This window comes from Pleuronectes platessa, chromosome 20, assembly GCF_947347685.1.
Source record: "Pleuronectes platessa chromosome 20, fPlePla1.1, whole genome shotgun sequence".
Lineage (NCBI taxonomy): Eukaryota > Metazoa > Chordata > Actinopteri > Pleuronectiformes > Pleuronectidae > Pleuronectes > Pleuronectes platessa.
This window is the reverse complement of record NC_070645.1, coordinates 17,113,351-17,132,602: the sequence shown is the minus strand read 5'-3', so window position 1 is coordinate 17,132,602 and position 19,252 is coordinate 17,113,351. Positions and strand designations below refer to the sequence as shown.

The following is a 19,252-nucleotide window of genomic DNA, read 5'->3' as shown; positions in this document are numbered from 1 at the left end:
AAGGGATCCATAAAAAATCCCGTTTGGAGTTTGCCAGAAGCCATGTGGGAGACACAGCAAACATGTGGAAGAAGGTGCTCTGGTCAGATGAGACCAAAATTGAACTTTTTGGCCTCAATGCAAAACGCTATGTGTGGCGAAAACCCAACACTGCCCATCACCCTGAGCACACCATCCCAACAGTGAAACATGGTGGTGGTAGCATCATGCTGTGGGGATGCTTCTCTTCAGCAGGTACAGGGAAACTGGTCAGAATAGAGGGAAAGATGGATGGAGCCAAATACAGGGAAATCCTTGAAGAAAATCTGATGCAGTCTGCAAAAGACTTGAGACTGGGGCGGAGGTTCATCTTCCAGCAGGACAATGACCCTAAACATACAGCCAGAGCTACAAAGGAATGGTTTGGATTAAAGAATGTTAATGTCTTAAAATGGCCCAGTCAAAGCCCAGACCTCAATCCAATAGAGAATCTATGGCAAGACTTGAAGATTGCGGTTCACAGACGGTCTCCATCCAATCTGACTGAGCTTCATCTTTTTTGCCAAGAAGAATGGACAAACCTTTCCATCTCTAGATGTGCAAAGCTGGTAGAGACATACCCCAAAAGACTTGCAGCTGTAATTGCAGCGAAAGGGGGTTCTACCAAGTATTGACACAGGGGGGTGAATACTTATGCACCCAACAGATGTCAACTTTTTTGTTCTCATTATTGTTTGTGTCACAATAAAATTTATTTTGCACCTCCAAAGTACTATGCATGTTTTGTTGATCAAACGGGAAAAAGTTTATTTAAGTCTATTTGAATTCCAGTTAGTAACAGCACATAATGGGAAAAAGTCCAAGGGGGGTGAATACTTATGCAAGGCACTGTACGTGTAGAAGACATCAACAAAGATGTCAAGACCGATGTCGATGTGCTGTAAACAAACACGCGTGATTTCTACAGTGGAATTCCTACTTTATATCCTTCCTCCTCCTTCATGCGCTACCCAGAGGCCCCCCCCTCTCGTCTGAGTGTTCCGGGAGGTTTACTGTTGTTGTGAAGCGTTTGGCCATGACTGTTAATATCTAATACAACTATACTGTGAATGTGTGGAGAGTAAATCACCACCACCTTGTTATTTACTACACGTGTATTGTAAATTGAACTGGCTCGGTCGTCAGCTGAGACGCCCTGAGGGTCCACACGGAGTAAATGGAAGTGTCAGGATGTGAAATACAGTGAATGCACAGAGCCAACAGGTTGTTCAGGAGCTGATCTGTCGCCTGGTGGTGATTGAAAGCACCTCTCATTCACATCCATGTCACGAACCTGCATAGAAAATTTAACATTTTTATGCTGCTGCAAAAAACACACCGTCTCTCATCTCCTGTGGGCAAAACAACAGCCGAGCCACTGAAGGACAACTTTGCAAGTTCTCCTTTAAATGATCTCGCTGACGAATGAGTCATCTGGCCTTAATATAGCAGGATACATCAGAGACAATGTACCTAGAAGGGAGTACTCGACCGCAACTTCTGTCAGCCACTGAGCTGAGGAGGAGGAAATATTCATGTTGCCTCCAGTCATTGCCACTGCAAGAGGGATGGTAATTGCTGGTGCTCTGCGAAGCTAGATGAGGTGGAGATGGGGATGCTATGCTAACACAGCTGGCTATGAGCCATTGCGCCTAATGTGGCTGCTCCGTCATGCGCCTGTCAGATGTGCATTTAGATTGGGCTCTCCGGGGGCGAGGTGATGGCTGCTGCCTCTCTGCTCTGTCTGGTGTCACAGTGGCGATGCTCTCATGCTCGCTAAATTTAGAGAGAATAGCATCTGCTCTCTCTTTCAGGTACAAGACAGTCACATGGATGCAAATAGGAAATTCATTGAAATCCTATCTATACACACACAAGTGCTATTCTTCTACTGTCAAACCCTGATCCGACAGAAAAAATTATTTAAACTTCAATAAAAGTATTTCGGGGTGAAGAACCAGATTTCACTTCACCTTCCATGTCTCTGTAAAATCAGTAATTCTCCTTCAGGAGTTCTCAACGTCTCCATAAAGGACATTGTTAAGAGCAGGGTGGAGCTACACCCGGTGGTTACAGGGCATCTGTGCCAACTGAGCTGCATTACAACTCAGCTGTATTTACATTCCTAGCACACCCGTGGTAAAGTAAACACCAGTTCTTCCAAAAAGAACCAGCTACTTAGAGTAAAAGTGGGAGGAAAAACAGCATCAGCCTCCTGACCCCCTCTCCTCCTCCCCCCCCCCCCCCCTCATCGCTCCACCGTCTCCTGCCCCGACGCCCGGCTCTCTGCCCTCACACTGTGTTTACTGCCTGCACTGCATATTCTCACTCGCACACCGAGTCCACTCTCTCCGGATGCTGTTTGTCTCCCGGGGGGGACGTGCAGGGCGCTCAGGCATTTGTTCTGTCGGGAGCAGGTTGCACACGTATAGTATTTACCCTAAATTGCAAACACAGTCAAGGTGAGGCATGGCGAGGTGGTTCAGCAGTGTCGTAATAACAAATGGTTTCATAACAGGAGGTTAAGAGAGACGTGTATTTCATCGCGGCTCGGTAGTAGGTCAGCGATGATAGAGCCGAAGAGAATCATCAGCAAACTGAACAGTTTCTCTCTCACCTCTGCAAAACATGCATGTGTGGCTGGTCTCATTGTTTGGTTTTACAGGCTGCACATTCCCATGTGGTTCCATGTTTTAAAGCTAAAGCCCAGTACATTGAGGCCCATTCAAAGTTAACACGTGGAGAATTTAGCAGCTAAAAAGCCAGATATTCCCGGAAGGAGGTGGTGGAGAACAAAACAGAGCTTTAAGTACCATGAGAATTGAAAAGCAGGTTGCCAGGTGTAGTCCCACATCTCCCTCTATATAAAAGTGTTAGAGCTTAGTGTGTTGCTCCTAAGCAGCAACAGAACCACATCAGCTTGTATATAATAACATAAGATTCAGATTGATTTCTGTATTTATGTTTTGTTGATGTGCACTTAAAATACAAACTAAATATTTATATACACATATATATGATCTACTGGTGACTCCAACTTCATGTAGATTGCCCTCGTGAACTGTGAATTTCTCATGGACTTACCATAATGGTGGATCTGGCGTCGAAGGCCACACGCTTGATCCTCTGAATGAAGCCGTCACCTCCATTTGCCTGCAGGGAGACAGATCGTTTAATGGAGACAGAGGAGCTGCTATTTCAAGTCGACCCCAACTTTATATTCACCACCTATGTAGTGAACATGCAGGGGTTACATCCATTCTTCTGTTTGACATCCTCAATTAGTTGGGGACAATCCCTAAACAGCTAAACAACTGTCAACATGTCAACAAAGTGATTTAAGTCTCAGGTGTCCAGTCATGTGTTCAGTGCATCCCAGACATTTTTAATATTATATCATTAACCGCTTCCCTGCACAGAAGTACCTGGTGTTTTCAGATCTGCTCAGTCTGAGCTCATTTTGTGGCAAAAGCACCTGGACAGTCGATGAGTGATCTGCCATGATGCTAATTCATCAGCATGGCCAATTAGTGAGCTCTGACCAAGCAGGACGTCGGTGAAGGAGCTGAAGGTGCAGGGCAGGAGATGAGTTTTGTGGAAGCAGTTGTTGCACGGACCCAGGCTGTGCTCGGACTGCATAAGTAGCTTCACTAGTGCTTTTTATAGCATGCTGCTTGAGTCTTTTGGGGAGGATTGGGGGGATTGCAAAAGAGCTAAGGACTTAAAAAAAAGTGAAGATGACATTTGTGCCACAAGAGCAGATAGTTAGAATATATATATATATTTTTTTAAATAGCTACTCCTTAAAAACCTGCTAGAGAAATGCCACAGCCTGTCAACTCCTTCCTCCTCTGGCTGGTTCATGCGTGGCTAAACACGTCATCTCTCTACCTGTTCAGGCTTTTTCTGTCTGTTATGGGAAAAAACTCAAAAATGTGTGGGGAAAACTCCAGCTCCTAACATTCCTTAAGAAAAGAACAAGAAAAAGAACTCCCTCAAAGAACCTGACAGCACCTTTAACGGTTTTTCCACCATCTGCAGTACTTTGAATTCAACCCGTTGCATTTATCCCACTTTATTCTGTGCATCTCTCTGGAGCAACAGGCAGCCTCCAGACACCTCTCGCCATGAGCAGCATGATGTGAGAAAGGTGAGACTGTCCAGACTTTGGCCCGGACTGGAAGTGCAGGAGCACGGTGGTTTCGGTGGCTGTTTATTCGGTGGGAGGTTTGTTTTGCCGAGCAAAAAATAGCCCGGACCTTTCCTGGAAAACAAGGACAGGACCTCTGGCTGTTTGGCTTATAGGTTCATACATCTGGTGCAGGGCACGGAGAAGCCAAGGCATCTCTTTTCCAGATTAGTCTACACACTCACTATAATACCGAGTCATGTAGTAATCTCAGTGTTTGATTTAGAGGACAGAATTATTGCAGATAATCTGTTCGGAGGGGACAGTAATATAAAATCTATGTAAAGGGAGATTGGAAAAATACCTCATGTGGTGAAAACATCTTCATCTTCAACAGGGGATTTAAAATGTAATGTAACATGCTTGATTAATGGAGACCGCTGGTGCGATTACAATGGAACAACACCAGGGGATGGGGGGGCTGAATGTGTGCACAGAAAGCAGGGAGGAGGTGAGAGGAGAGGATTTCGACCTGTGCAGAGCCGTTCAGAACGCTGCTGATGAACTGGACCAGCTGCTCCATGGTCTCAATCGGCTCACTGGGCAGGAAGTACTGCTCGTTGGATGTGTTGAGGATTATAACGGAGGGCACCGTCACCTCGCTGGGAAAAGAACAACAACAGGAAACAGAGCTTTAAATCTTTTTAACCTCCTTTCACCTTGCACATTATCAAAGAGCGTCATTAGATGCTAACAAACAGTGGTTTTTTAAAGAACAAATTGTTACACAGAGAAGACAACAATGAGATAAACAAACCCTTTGTGCTCAGAGCAACCTAACTTTTCCCATGGGCATTCTTTCAAAGAGAGGATTTCAGTTTTTTTTCCAGGAGGAGAAAGGAGAAGGCGATGCTGCCTGGCCTGGTTCAGAGTGGCGTTTCTTCTATCTTTTATGCAAACAGTGTGCAACTCAGGGGCTTTATGGGTCTGTGCCGGTCACGGCTAAAGAGACCTTTACAAATTACAGCTGACAAGTGAATACGCAAGGAGTCCGGAGGAGAGCTATTCAGCATCCATGCTGAGACACCTACAAAACACACACACAGAGGCCCGGTGATCCAGTGAGCTCTCTGCAGCGCGCTAATTTCCACAAATCAGCCGAGGAATGACAAGCCTCAGCGAGATAACAAACAAGGTCACATAAACAAGCAATCCCTCTTTCACATGTCACGCACAACACCGGAGCGTGGCTTAGATAAAGTATCCCGGTGCTTTGATACACACACGGGCACACAGACACTCCATCACCGAGCTGCGCCCTCACATCCCCACCGTGCTACTCAGCCCGGCGACAAATTGCACACGCACGCACACGTATCCATCACCGTCCCGATCCGCCACCCAGCTGAGACCAGGAGTGCAACCACACTGCACCTCGCTGCTCGGCCCAGCTGAGAGTTGCAATAACGCACAGTGTATAAACGCACACACACACATGCATATAGACACACTTTACGAATGCCTGCGTCCATCCGACATTCAGCCTACTCCGACCAGATGGCATCCATTTGAAGTAAATATGGATTAGCCTGTTCACCTCTGTGAGTGGAGACTGCTGTGGGTTTGCCGTAATGAAGGGTCATATACAGAACTCTATAGAGTTACAGCTGGCAGAAGGCTCACATTTCATAACTTAGATGGAAACAGCTGCCATACAGACACGAACGTGGCTGGATCATAAACTGTATATAAAGATTGGACCATGCATCATTCTCCACTTCCTCACACTATAAAGAAATGAAGCCAAGAAAAACCCCTGGATAGGAACGCCGCCATTTTGGACATTAGAGTCAGTAGCGATTAGGGGGTGGAGCCAAAGTATGGTCTCAGCTGTCAATCATGATGTTTGACCACGTTTAATAACATCAAGTAAGTCATTAAAACCACATTTTAAGGAATATTAAAAAACGAATGTCACTAACATGAAGGAGGTGGTGTTAATGACCTATACTGAAGCCAGCCACCAGGGGGCGATCAAGACACCTAAGCTTTGCAAGTTTGTAAATTAGAGCACGTAAACCTTTCCAAGTAATAAGGTAGGTAAGATAAAACTATCAGACCCTGGTTATTTTTTCCTAAAACACAAAAAAAAAAACAATCGACTTTGGAACTTATTTGTTGTGTAGTGAAAATGATTCCACAGTAAAATTATTAGAGCTTCCACGAAAAGCCAGTGAATAAATGAAATGAGCTAGTTTTGTAATTAATGTTTGTGGTCGTTGACCTTCCGTGACTCAGGTCTTCCTCCGCACACAAACTTTCCAGTCACCTCACATTACTTTTACTTTCTCACAGTGCACAATGGATTCTCTATCAGGGGTTAGCTCTAATCCTACGTTTAAACAGGAGGCAGCCTTGGACTTAAGAGTGGTGCTCATGTTGTTTGTGTGCGTTTGTTGTGTGTGTGTGTGTGTGTGTGTGTGTGTCTATGTGCCTCTGGTGTAAGCAGGGGCAGCCTTACGCCAGACAGACCGCTGCCAGAACACAGTAATCGCTGTGATGACAGAAAGAGGGATAACAAGCCATCAGATTTATTTCCATGGTCGTCCTAAGGGAAAGGATTAGTGGACATTGACAGGCCAGGATTTCATTCCTCAAAGGAGGGCAATTAATCCTGTGCTGCAGCGGCCAAATTCAGTCCTGTACAACCCGGCGAGATACATATTGTATGTACTCATACAAAATTAGGAAGGCTAATCATCCCTTTCAACTTTACATATAAACACCGCCTGTCTCGTTTCAGCCGTGCACCAGGAGTTCATCCGTCCAATGCAGTTTTCCAGGATCTGACTTCCACTGTTCTCACTCGCTTTTAATTACACCAGAACTTAGGAGGCCAAGTCTGCCATAATCTCCCTCACACAAACAATAACATGCTCAAATTAAAACAACATCCTGCGGCGGTCTATTACCCTCCCAGATTGTCACACCAACACAAACACAACATTATACAAAAGACGCGTAATTACACATTGTGCGTCGGTAGACACAAAGCAGACATGCCGACCGCCACAGCCCTGCTGGCCTGTAGCACTAGCGGGGTTCTGTCTAATTAAGGAGTGTGGGATGTCGGGAGCAGGGCGCCTCCGAGTACACACCCCAGCAGTCGGCCTCAGCCTGGGCGTGAGGCTACTGCAGCGGAGTCTTGCTGAATCATTAGTGCTGCTCTTTGGAAAGCTATTAAAAAACACACAACCGCTGTAGATTCAATCCATGCACAGCCTTATCTGCAAACTCCCCCTATATTCCTCTCTATCCCTCCCCTCACACGAGCAGATTTGCAAGACGTTTGTGTTTTTTTTCTTCAAATGAGTGTCTCTGTGTGTTTGTGTGTGATGCCAAGAGCACTAAAAGAGAAATGACAGTCGGCCCGGCTAATTGACTTCTCAACAAGAGAGCCTCTTTAATGGCGGAGGCAGGCGTTACAAGTCAGCGCAGACAGAAGGTAACATGAGGCAGGAGTATGACATGAGAGGAGAGAGAGAGAGGAGAGGCTGGATATGAGACACTTACCCCATAATGAGGCTGTTAATGTAGTCATTCCCGTCCATGTGGCCAAACTGGAAGTCTCTGGAGGTGTGAGACAAATCAGTGGCATGAGAAAGAGAAACGGTGCATCAAAAAACAACACAGTAAAATGAGCATCCCCCCCCGTTCTCGTCTCTGTGGACTGCATAACCTAGAACAAACTGGGACACAAAAAAAAACTCGGTACAATAGGACACAAATATGAAACCGCGCTGAATGGAAATCATGTGTGCTCGCCGTGGGAAAGCCTGGGATCACTTTTGTCTATCCCCCAAAGCTCCTTCACATTCCGTCTCTCCGGTTTCTCCTCATCTTTTCCAGCAGAGGAAAAAAAGGTCTCAGGTGATTTATATAAACGATAAGGCAGGAGGAGGAATTCAATTTATATATATCTCATTGTACTTCACAGTGTCTGAGAGGAGTGCACTGTGGGAAAGACTGACGAGGAGGAGGGGGTTACACAAGTTGAGGGATGTCAGTGACTTCCTCTGAATAACTGATTACAGGGGCCTCTACATACAGAACATATCATATTGAATCAGAGCAGCATCTGTCCCCCGGGTGCTAAAGAGCAGAGCCGGTGCTCATTTCAATGACGAGTCTGAACTCTATTATAAATCTGTATTAATTCGCTGTCATGAGATATCAATTTTGTCGGCGGTAGACTAGAGGATTGCTTTATGAATGCAGACAACAGAGGCGCAGACTGGGAATGAAGTTCATCAAGAAGTCAGCTTGTAACTTTCACTCTGAAGACGGCGGCTCTGTGAGTTATGGATCAGAATTAGTTGGAAAATTATCAAACATGCCAAAAGTGATGGAGGGGGATATGAGACTGAGGCAAACCAACTATGATGGAAAAAAAAAAAATCCATTTTACTTTAATATTAATACTTTGCCCATTCTACAACTCTCCCATAAATCCATCCTCCCACTTCCTTGGCTGCTCGGCTCAGTTTGACAGCAACAGTAGAAACTGACGGAAAGAATGTGCACCACATTTTTCTCTCTGTTGCTCGCAGATTTTGCAAAAGAGGCGATTTTGTCGATGCATTAAAATGTTCCTCGTGGAAATGAGTAGGTGCCCGATTCATTTAACCCTTCGTTAACCCTATTCAGTTTATATAAACTCTTTACTCAGCTCTATTTTGATCCAACAACTTCTCTATGTTCTGCAGCTGTTGTCTAACTTTGTCATGTGTTGCTGAGCAGATTAAACAATGATCAAAGTTAGTGTGAGGCCATTTGATCAAAACAATAAGCTGATTCTCTGTAGAGATCAAGGGAAATTATGAAAAATTTGTGCCACACACGTAGAAGATGCCACAGACGATCTCAACTTGGTAAGACAACGCTTTAAGGGAGGAGGGTGGGCAGTGGTGTCGATTTGCTATTAACTGAATTGTCATTAAGGGTTGCTGTCTGGAAATGTCTACAGTCATTTGATCTATCGCTGATATAAAACTATTAATTACTGCAGCTTTACGTTGTTTGAATCGTTAAAAAATGCTGCTCCTGTACTCGCTGCTTCGAGTCAGGAATGACTCAAGTGCAGAAAAAGTTGTGAGTCTAAAAGTTCAGTTCATGACGACGCAGCTGACGGGTTCATCCCCGATATGGATTCATGTCCAGTCTTGAACCAACCGTCTGTGCGTTCACACGTATGTGAAGTAACGACTAGTTCACACCCACCAACTGACAAATCGGACTTTCTCACACGTACGCATCAAAACGCATCAAAACGGCGTCGGCTCATTCAAATGTCAGTCACCACCTGTAATCTGTCAGACTGCGCTGACTCCGCCCACCACCGGGGGCGACAGCCGAGTCGGGGACTTGTAATTTTAAGTACCGTTTAGGTGTGTCAGAAAACTGCAGGCGGCTCTGATCTCAGCGGGGATCTCAAACTCAAACGTCTTTAAAAAAAAAAGAAAAAGAAAGTAAGGAAAACAGGACGGGTGTAGTGTGACGGAGAGTCGCCTAATTGATGATAGGGATCTGTGTGATTCAATCAGTCCTAATGGGGGGGGACGCCTGCAGAGGAAGAAAACGCTTTGATCATCGCAGTTTGAGAGACAGAAATTTATCAGATGAACCAAAATGGTCACTGACGGGGAACTGCAAGGAATTTAAGCTCAATGCAATGAGGAGAATGTGACATATTCTTTTGTATTAATGTTTATGGGGGTGGGGGGGGCTTCTGTTGATGATCAGGGATGTGGGTCCCCTTCAGAGCAGCAACCTGGGATGTGATTTGAATTCAAGCCACCTAAGCAGAGCACACGTTTGCTTTACACTGGCTTCTCTCGCTGAAGGACTGTGTTCACTAAATCATCGGGACCACTCACATCATCTCTTTGTCCCTTAAATGTCAGCCGGTAGCGAAAAATAGCAGCGCCATAGTTCTGAAAATAATCTAAATGCATTTCCACTTGGCGCCTTGTCAAATCAGGTCCTCTCCCGCAAAAGAGCAGGTCGAACAAGACGCTGCGCAACATAAACATCTCATCTCCGATTGTTATTGCACGACTGAAGCGGGAGAAAACAGAAAATTATGCATTAATACAAGCCGGGCTGACTTTTTGACTGACAGCTGAAAAGAACACCTATATTTGGAAGCTGACATTCTGCATAATTACCTTTCAACTGAACCTCAACAAAAACAGACGTGCCCCGACAAAGGCATGAAACCTGCTTGAGAACAGACAGGCAGTGCTCCCCAGCGGGCGCAGCATCCCGGAATAAATGTATAAATTGGATATTCATCTTTGACCTCATCACGTATCCATGCCTTACCTGTTAAAATGCTCTCTGTACTCCTTCGCCACCCTCTGAATCAAGCCCTTTAATCTGAAAGCAAATGAGAAGACAGTGAAATACCACACGAGTCGGAGTCAAACCTTTTTTTTAGCCGGGGGCTGCAATTTGTGGGAAGATCCAAACAATGACGGCGCGTCTTATCTTTATCTGAAAGCCGTGCACTTAAGTACAACTATTGTGGCGGGTGTGGGAGTGTATGGGAGTAATCTACAAGGAGCCAGGCCCTTTTAATTTCAGTGCTCTTTGTACCTGCCACTCTCCTCTGTGGGGTCCTTCTCATCGATGACCGCGATCGCCACCAATTTGCCTGGGGTGAGCAGACAGGGATTACAAATCACAATCACACGCACAAAAAGAGGGCGAGACGACAATGGGAGGCAGATAAGAGAATCCGGAGGAGACGCAGCACCTCTCGACAGAGGGGGGGGGCGGGAGAAAGGAGGAGGCGCAGAGAGCTCTTTATTCTTTCATCACTCAAACATTGAACTCGCTTCGGCTTTTCAACTTGGCTGAACAGGAACAAGTGGTCACTTTCTGGTAGAGGAGCTATTTCGGTGCCACACAAAGCCCACAGCCACGACATGACAAATAGGGCCACTTAAATAAAAACAAAAAAACTTGCACAACTTAAAAAGGTCTGTTGTTCAGACTTGCATGATTGGAGGCAAGAAACCCCTTGTTGCTCGGTTGGGAGTGCCAGTCTGCCCCCTGGTGGTCACTCATGGTGGTTATATAGAAAGGTTAATGTTAGGTGAAGACAGACGACAGCTTGGCATCATGAAGGGAAAATGTTTTACATTCATTTAAAGGGCACGAGTGGAAAAGGAAGATGCAGTTAATCCTTGAAAGGATTAGAACTTCTAGGATGGGCAATATGTTCCTCAACAGGGTTGCATACCTCTGTGGTTAATGGGAATGAAGTGAATTTTTTTTATTTATAGTTTACTTTCTAAAAATGTTTAACTACGGTGCCTCTTCATGGGAAAAGAGCCTGTAGAGATGCACATTTTTTTCGATGTTTTGGGGGAAAATGACAATTTAAGGTTGAAAATACTCATTTAAAAAAAAGAAGGTGTTCAGGACTCACTCCCGGTCTTGGACCAGGATCAGACTGAAGATCTTGCTTCTTGGTTTAACCTCAAGACGCTTTTCTGAATCACTGAGTGTCCCTGAGCTTTATGCCTGTAAGCCTCGAAGCTCAACTTCTTCTGGTAATAGCTTAAAGAAGGAGCTATTAGCTTTTGTGAAGAGATGTAATACAATTTACAAGGATGCAGGGAGAGTAGAGCATCGGAGGAGAGAGACACAAGGTCCAGTTGTTCAATCATCAAACGAAGGACCTGACGACCTCCGACAATGACCGAGGTTAAAAATGCAAAGAAATTGTAATATTCGTTTTCCTCTGAAGTCTAAAAGGCACAGCACCTCAGGCATTTTTTATTCTATTGATCGTCTTATAAACCCTGTCATATTTAATCAGCGTGGATCCTCTATTGACTAAGATTTTAAACTTTTTAATTTAGAAAGTAAAAGGGGAGATTTTTATCAAAGATCAAGGTTCCACTTCTTCACCTTATGCCCCTTGTCCCAATCATAACTTTCCCAAATCACATTTATAGACATTATGTCTCACCTCAAACGATCATCTGCAGATATTAAACCTCCTAAATTCATCCCCAGCGTATTAGATGCCATCGCCCTCTGGTTTCTCACTGTAATTAAACTGTCACTATCGTCCGCTGGTGTCCCTGATGATTTAAAAAAAAACTGGCCTAGACACAGAATTTTAAAAGAGCGAGAGCAATAAAGACCTCATGCGATTAGACCTGTCTGCAGCCTTTGTTACAACCTCAGTACATTTCACGACCGGGTTAGTTTATCCGTCTTAAAGTGGTTCAACTTCTACTTCTAACTGCCAATGTTTTTGTATTGAAGTGCCTCAGGGCTACATTTTGGGACCAATTGTTTTTTATGCTTAGTAAATAGGTTATAGGAATAAAACGACTTCCATTCTATGTAAATGACGCAGATATTTCCAAGGTAAAGTCTGATAAGCCCTATCAGCTGTTTACCATAAAGGAAAGTCTAACTGGCATTAAAACGCGGAAGTCTGCTAATTTCCAGTAGTTATATCCAAATAAGCGTGTGATTCTCATCATTGGCCCGACAATGTTAAGGATATAGATTTAATTCCACACTTCCTTGATACCAACTTTAATTTTGAGAGAAGTGACAGGAAGATATTGTAATCCTGCTTCTTCTATCATTTAAGGAATTCTATTCATGTTTGAGTTTCAGAAAAACCATCATACATGCTTTAATTGACATTTACATGACTATTAACTAACTCTTAATTGACATAATCTTATGAATTTGCTTCTGAAAATGCTTTTATTGACCATTTTCCATTACCTTTTCTCCTTTATCATCATTAGTATCCATCGAACAACCTGCACATAATATATTTACTGAAATCTGCTCAATCATATTCATAAACCAGTCTCATTTTCTCTTCATATAATGTTTATCCAGCTGAATTTGTTGGATGACTATTTATTTATGTGTCTGTTCATGCATACTCTGCTCCATACTCTGTCCCTATGGAAAATAATGTAAGCAAAACTTTTATACGTTCCTCTTTCAATTTGCTGCAAATCCTTCACTATTTATCTCCACATACATAAACATGGTTAGAAAGACTTCAAATGTGTGTGATGGGGCTTTTACAGCATTAACGTCCCCAAGTGAATGAAATCTGATACTTGATTGAAAAGCCCGTAGAGACGAGTCTAACACTGTTTTCACAAAGTCACTTTGATCGAAACTCTACCGAGTCATTTCGACAGACCGAAGCCTCAGACTCTGTCGTCTTTAATCAGTCAGACTCAATTAAGATGCTTTACCGACTATTTTATATTCACAGCTACCCACACTCTGCAGTGGATTTGGCATAAACGGGTTAAACCTGAATGTAAGCAGCGACGAATGTAAGCAATATCCAACCGTCGAGCATCACTGATCTCACTAAACTGCTCATAAAGAGGTAAAACACTGCAGCCAGCATTAGAAAGAGAAGCTTCTGTGCACACTGCATCAATTTACTGCTGTTTAAGAGACAGTTTGTATTTCAGGCTCGAGCTTAAATTTCCTGTGGGAGGAAAAGTGCACGTACATCTGAGCCAGTAGAGTAACACGGCCCGTCTACAGGGGAATGAAAAGGCTTTTCTATCAAAGCCCCAATGCACATTACATTAACTCATCTGATGGACGTACAATACTAAAGCTTCTCTACAGTAAGAGACCTTGAAGTAAATACTGTGGTGATCTGCTCAGTAGGAAACAGAGGAAGTGCTAGTTAGGAATGTAAAGTTGTTGGAGGTGTTATGAGGGGAAGTGCTCAGCAAAGAGGCCCATGAGGTAAAATGTTTGGTCGTTATTATGAAGTGACAAAGAGGTAGACAGGATATTTGGGACTGGGAGGGTAAATATTAGGGAATGCATTATGAAAGAAAAATGATGGGAATGGGCTGGATGAAGCTATCACAATGAAAAACCCAAAGAAATAACACAAAAAAGGAAAATGCAAGTTCGGCAGAAAAGAACACATCATGGATGACAATATGATGCATACGCCACCTGTTTCTCCAAGCTCATAGAGCGTGAAGCCATCGATCTGCAGGTACCCTTGGAAGCGCTCCTTGTTCACCCAGGATGACAAACTACCGTCCTCGTACTCTGCAACACGGGAAGAGAAGGAATCTTTCAGGAGGAGCACAAAACCAATGGCAATCGACATTCAGCACACAGCCCGTCTATATTAAAAGCAACGCACAGCAGTGTATTGATGGACTGTAAAACTATCACAGCGGTTAGCACCTGTATGTTCTCTGGGGGATAAAGAATGGGACACAAGCTGAGCATCCACAAACAGAGGTCAGCTTATTTTAGGATGCTTCTGCAGTAAGCAACCAGGGAGGTTATTTATCAAGTAGCTGGTTTTAAAGAATGTCAAAAAACTAAAGTAAGTAATTTCCATACACAGTAGATTCTGTGTTTTCTGGTACCACAATGCACCCGTCTTCAAAAAGGTGCATTATGGTTTGTAAATTACTCTCTGCGAGGACGTACATTCACTCTCAGGGCACAGTTTTGGCAGATTTTTTGCACATTTAGAGCAAATGCATAATTCAACAGACGCATCAGGAAGAGAAAAAAAAACAAAAACACAAAACAACGTGCGAGAAATAAATAAAAAATAAAGCCCTGGTAAAATAACGGATTGTTTCCTGAATGTGAACCACATGTTGTTGCTCCCCTAACATCTGGAGGCAGAATGCAAACGGGAACCGGAGTCGCTCCCCGGAGGGAGATAAACAGGGTGTGGAGAAGCTGCTGAAACAACTCTGTGCTTCTCCGGCTGAGAGAGGCTACAGGAGGATCATAATTGATGTCAAATGTAGCCGAGACCTCATTATGACATGTTAATAAGTTATCATGACCTTTCTGCTACTATTACAGTAATTACAAGAACACTGATGCCTTTTACATGGTTCTTAGGCTGCAGGGACCGGGAGGAGCCGAGAGCATTACACCAAACATGACAACCTGGAACACACTTTTTAAAACCCCAAGGTCGTGAGCTTATAGTAGTATTAAAATCAAAATGACCTTAATGCAATGCAATCTATTTCTCCAGTCTGCTGCTGCTGCAGAGTGAGGCAGAGCAGTGGAGTTGTTAAGGCTGCTGACTCAGTAAATCTGCTAGACATTCCAGAGCGTTCTTTCCACAGATGTTCTTGCTTTATAGACAGCGTGCAGCTGCCCCGACACGCTGTCCCCCCAGAAGCAAGCGAGAGAGAGCTGAAGGCCCCATACTGGGATGCTACAGCCTGATGAACCTCTGCAACCGACTGATCCTGCTTCACCTTGAAACAAATTAGAGCTGCTCCCTTCCTGGGCGCCGGGCTCGCAAACTCCACGCAGCCCAACAGGAGCCTGTCAGCGCTGAGTTCACGCAGCAGGAGGCGAGGGAGAAGGATGAGGGGCAGGAGGAGGGGGGGAGAACAAACAGACAGTGGGTGGACTGCGGATGATCCAGTGTCAAGAGTTTTGAGCGGGAGGGAGGAGGCAGCTCCGACAGGTTTCACGGATGAAGGTTAATGGCACAGGAGACCTCGGAGACGGTGAGAAACGGAGAAGAAACAAAGAAAAGAGGGCGAAACGTAGGAGAGGGAGAGAGGGATGGGTGGGGGGGGGGGGGCGCCTTCATCAAAGTTAACTCAAACATTGCAAGTCCCCACAGGTAGATCGATGTATTAAACAGAAATGGAGAGCCCAGAAAAGGAGACACGATCTCATGTCCCTTCAATTACTGCGTCGAAGAAAGAGGTTTGGTTTCTGCCACTGCCGATAAAAGTCGACCTGACCCGTATGAAAGGTTTATTCACGTAACACAACAAACAAGAATAATCCATCACACATGACCAATACAAACACAACCAACTGGCTAACTGACTTATACCGAGGTACAGTGTGTGAATAACAATAAATAACACTTGTGACTAGTCTCTGTCTTTCATCCCCTTGTGTCACGCTGACCTGGTCGTCTTTGCCGATTCAGATAACCGTGAACACCGAGTGTGCCGTCACTAAATGTCACCTCTGTGTCATCACCTTCTTAAAGTGTGATCACATCTTGTCATCACAAACGTGGCCTGTTTATTGGCCCGTCACTTAACGGCTTCCAATTCACCGATGCAAAACAGTTCTGCCTCACAGCTGCCTGCCATATGTTTCCATACAAGGAGAGTCAAGGCCAAACCAGGAACCACCGAAACACAACCACCTCATGAGGCTCTCTTTTAACTTCTGTGTAGTAACACCCGGAAAACATGTTTGAAGGCAGCTCTGTTGGCGACTGGAGCATTTGCAAGTAGCATATTGTGTACTCTGACTTTCACCCTAATTATTTCTCTGTTTTTCTTGCAGCACACACACGTGGCTCAGTAGCATTCGCCGCACACACAGTGATCAAAAAGATCTTGGCTCTGGAAGCACAATAACAGTGCAGACCTGTGTAGCAATATGAAACTGAGGATTTTAGAATTAAATATGTATGAGTCTGTGCTCTGTACCATATTTTAACAGCGCTCTTCAGAAGGAATGCCTGTGTTTGTGATGTGCACTAAACCAATCAAAGCTGAACAACAATATGTCAAATATCATTTTACACAAAGTGAGGAGGCCGGATTTGGACAGTGGGGCTTTGATCGGTGGCAGGAAGTCTTTGAAATACACAACACACATCTGAACATGAGGAGCAATAAATAAATGCTGAATATATAAACATATATTCAGTAAACTACAGGAAATATATAGTATTTTGAATTTGCGTCTTCTCAAAATAAAAAACAGACACACTGGGGTAGGGGATAAAAGTTGCTTATATTCTGTGAACTGCCAGCATCAGACGCTGGGAGATAAAAACAATATTAACGTTATATGTATATGAAGTATAAAACATCAGTGTGTCATAATACTGTCTCATTGAGCACAGATGCAAATGCGTTCAGGCGTTCAGCCAACGAGCATTGGATAAAAGGTTTCTAAGATAGAACATCATGCAAAGGGAGTGTAATGAAAAACACCACATAAGGTGCCTAAGCTTTACTCATTTCCTAATCCAACATCCAGACAGTGGATTTTCACTGAGACCAGTCATCTGACAAACGAGGCACAGCACAGCTGGACAGAAGCCAGAGGCTGCAGACCACAGATGGTGTAAAAGGAAGTCGGACTACTGTCTCTGACGCAGAGTGGACACATTTCTTATCCCATCATTGGAGGTAAGAGCTTAATGAGCTCCAGTCCGATTATTTTTTTTGCCTACAATTCCACATAAGTGCTTTGCTTCTCAGATTTCTAGGGGCTTGAAAGGGAAAGGAGAAATCCAGCCTGTGAGGAAGGGCACAGCCGTGTCATCTCCCCGCGCTGCTCCTCTCCTCAGTCCTTGACAGGCTTAATACGCAGTCACCATGGCAATGCAAGACATTTACCACATCCTCCGTGTCAGGGTCCTGGAGGACTCGGCAGAGAGCGGAGTTTTTGTCATTAAGGTCCACTGTGGAGAGCCTCGCCTGCTGCAGTTCTGGCACAGGAAGCCCGCCTTCCGTAATGGCCAGGTGGACCAGACAGAGGTGAACTGGGAGGCGGCGGGGGAGATTCATTTTGTTCTTCAGGTTCTACAACGGGCTCCAAACCTACACAACAGCCATTACTGGGGGCCCTTCGTGTTGGCACTGTGCCTCGACGCTCTTCACTTCCGCTTCCGCCTCCCGTCTCAGGCCCTCAGCGGCAGCACCATACAAGACCTCATGGAGCAATGTGGTGAACTCACGTTGTTGCGGTGAAGAGCTTTGAATTGGACAACAGAGGAGAAGTTGCTCCTCTAAACCTCATGTGTCAAAAGTGATTTTTTGGATAATGCTTGACGGCTGCTTCAGGGATTCCTTTCTTGGCTTTGTCTGGCTCTATAAACAGCTCCGGCTCTACGCTGGGTTCTCTGGACTTAACTGCGGTCTATCACGCCCACGCTTGGCCAGTCCATCCACCCTGGGTTGCTATGCGAGTCCGCCCAAAGACAAACCACCACAACATCCCTGGACTCACCGCACACACAATAGTGGGCAGAGCCCTGTGTGCTTTATAATGGGCCAGGCACACCACAACTCTGTGTGGTGAGGGAGATGAAAGACGAGCAGCGGGGATGGGAAAACTGAAGTAACAAAGCTCCAGTTACAGGAGAAGAGACGGAGGAAACAGTGGATGGTATTGCACCCTGCTGGCCACAGAAACTAACTTGTATGCCAGAATAATTGGGAGAAAAACACCTAGAAAATAACAGCACACAATATTAAAGATGTTTCAATACAAGCATCAGAAATGAATACTTCTGAAAACCCAGATAAAACTGCAATTCTCTTTTCCCAGCAGTTGCTCTGTCATGCCACTGGTAAGTTGGGTTTTTAGAGCAGGTGAGAAGAAGAAGTGATTGCTGACATTTTATCTTTGGCAACATCTCACACTAGAAAGTCACACAGGTAGAAGGAGGGGTCGCACATGTGGCAAATTGCAACACTAGTGTGACGCAATGGCAGCGATCATCACTTCCTTACAGGGTTGGTAGCATACAACAGTGTATCAGCCCTGACACCACGTCCAGGTATCAGAATCTGTATCTGGGAAAACGTTATTGGAACATCTCGGCAGAATACTCACCATCATAGGTGAAGTGGGCTCCGTCCTTAAAGACCACAACAGTAGGAAGCTCTGGCAATTTTACCGACTGGTGAAAAAATAAAAATAACCATTTAAAACCAAGTTCAATGAATCAGTGTCACAGTTTCAATGTGTTTTAATTCAACAGATTAAAAATGATGACAAAAACATGCAACTCTCCATAAAATAATTTCAACATCTTTTCTAAGAGGAAGCTGTTTTACCTCCGGCAGGACTTCCTCTGAGGCGGAGAAGAAATAAGTGTAGACAATGAGCTCAGAGGCGACATCGTTGTACTTCTCCTGCAAGGGCAAACAGGTCGTTCAGCAATTACACAACGACTTCCAATAAATCACTGTCTCAACAGTTGTAAAAGCCGAGTCACTGCGAGGACGTGAGACACTCTTTCTTTTGAAATAC

General features: G+C 44.6%; 1 protein-coding gene across 1 annotated transcript in view; it reads right to left on the bottom strand.

The window, feature by feature from the left end:
- The window catches only part of LOC128425527 (protein disulfide-isomerase TMX3), a 32,148-nt gene that overhangs the window by 6,556 nt on the left and 6,340 nt on the right, over nt 1-19,252 (bottom strand). Inside the window, exons 8-15 of the mRNA XM_053412160.1 lie at nt 19,057-19,134; nt 18,833-18,899; nt 14,192-14,290; nt 10,805-10,862; nt 10,532-10,585; nt 7,721-7,777; nt 4,680-4,809; nt 3,103-3,171 (exon numbers count right to left, since the gene is read on the bottom strand). Of these exons, the coding sequence (XP_053268135.1) occupies nt 3,103-3,171; nt 4,680-4,809; nt 7,721-7,777; nt 10,532-10,585; nt 10,805-10,862; nt 14,192-14,290; nt 18,833-18,899; nt 19,057-19,134 (612 nt within the window). The remainder of the gene's footprint in view (nt 1-3,102; nt 3,172-4,679; nt 4,810-7,720; nt 7,778-10,531; nt 10,586-10,804; nt 10,863-14,191; nt 14,291-18,832; nt 18,900-19,056; nt 19,135-19,252) is intronic.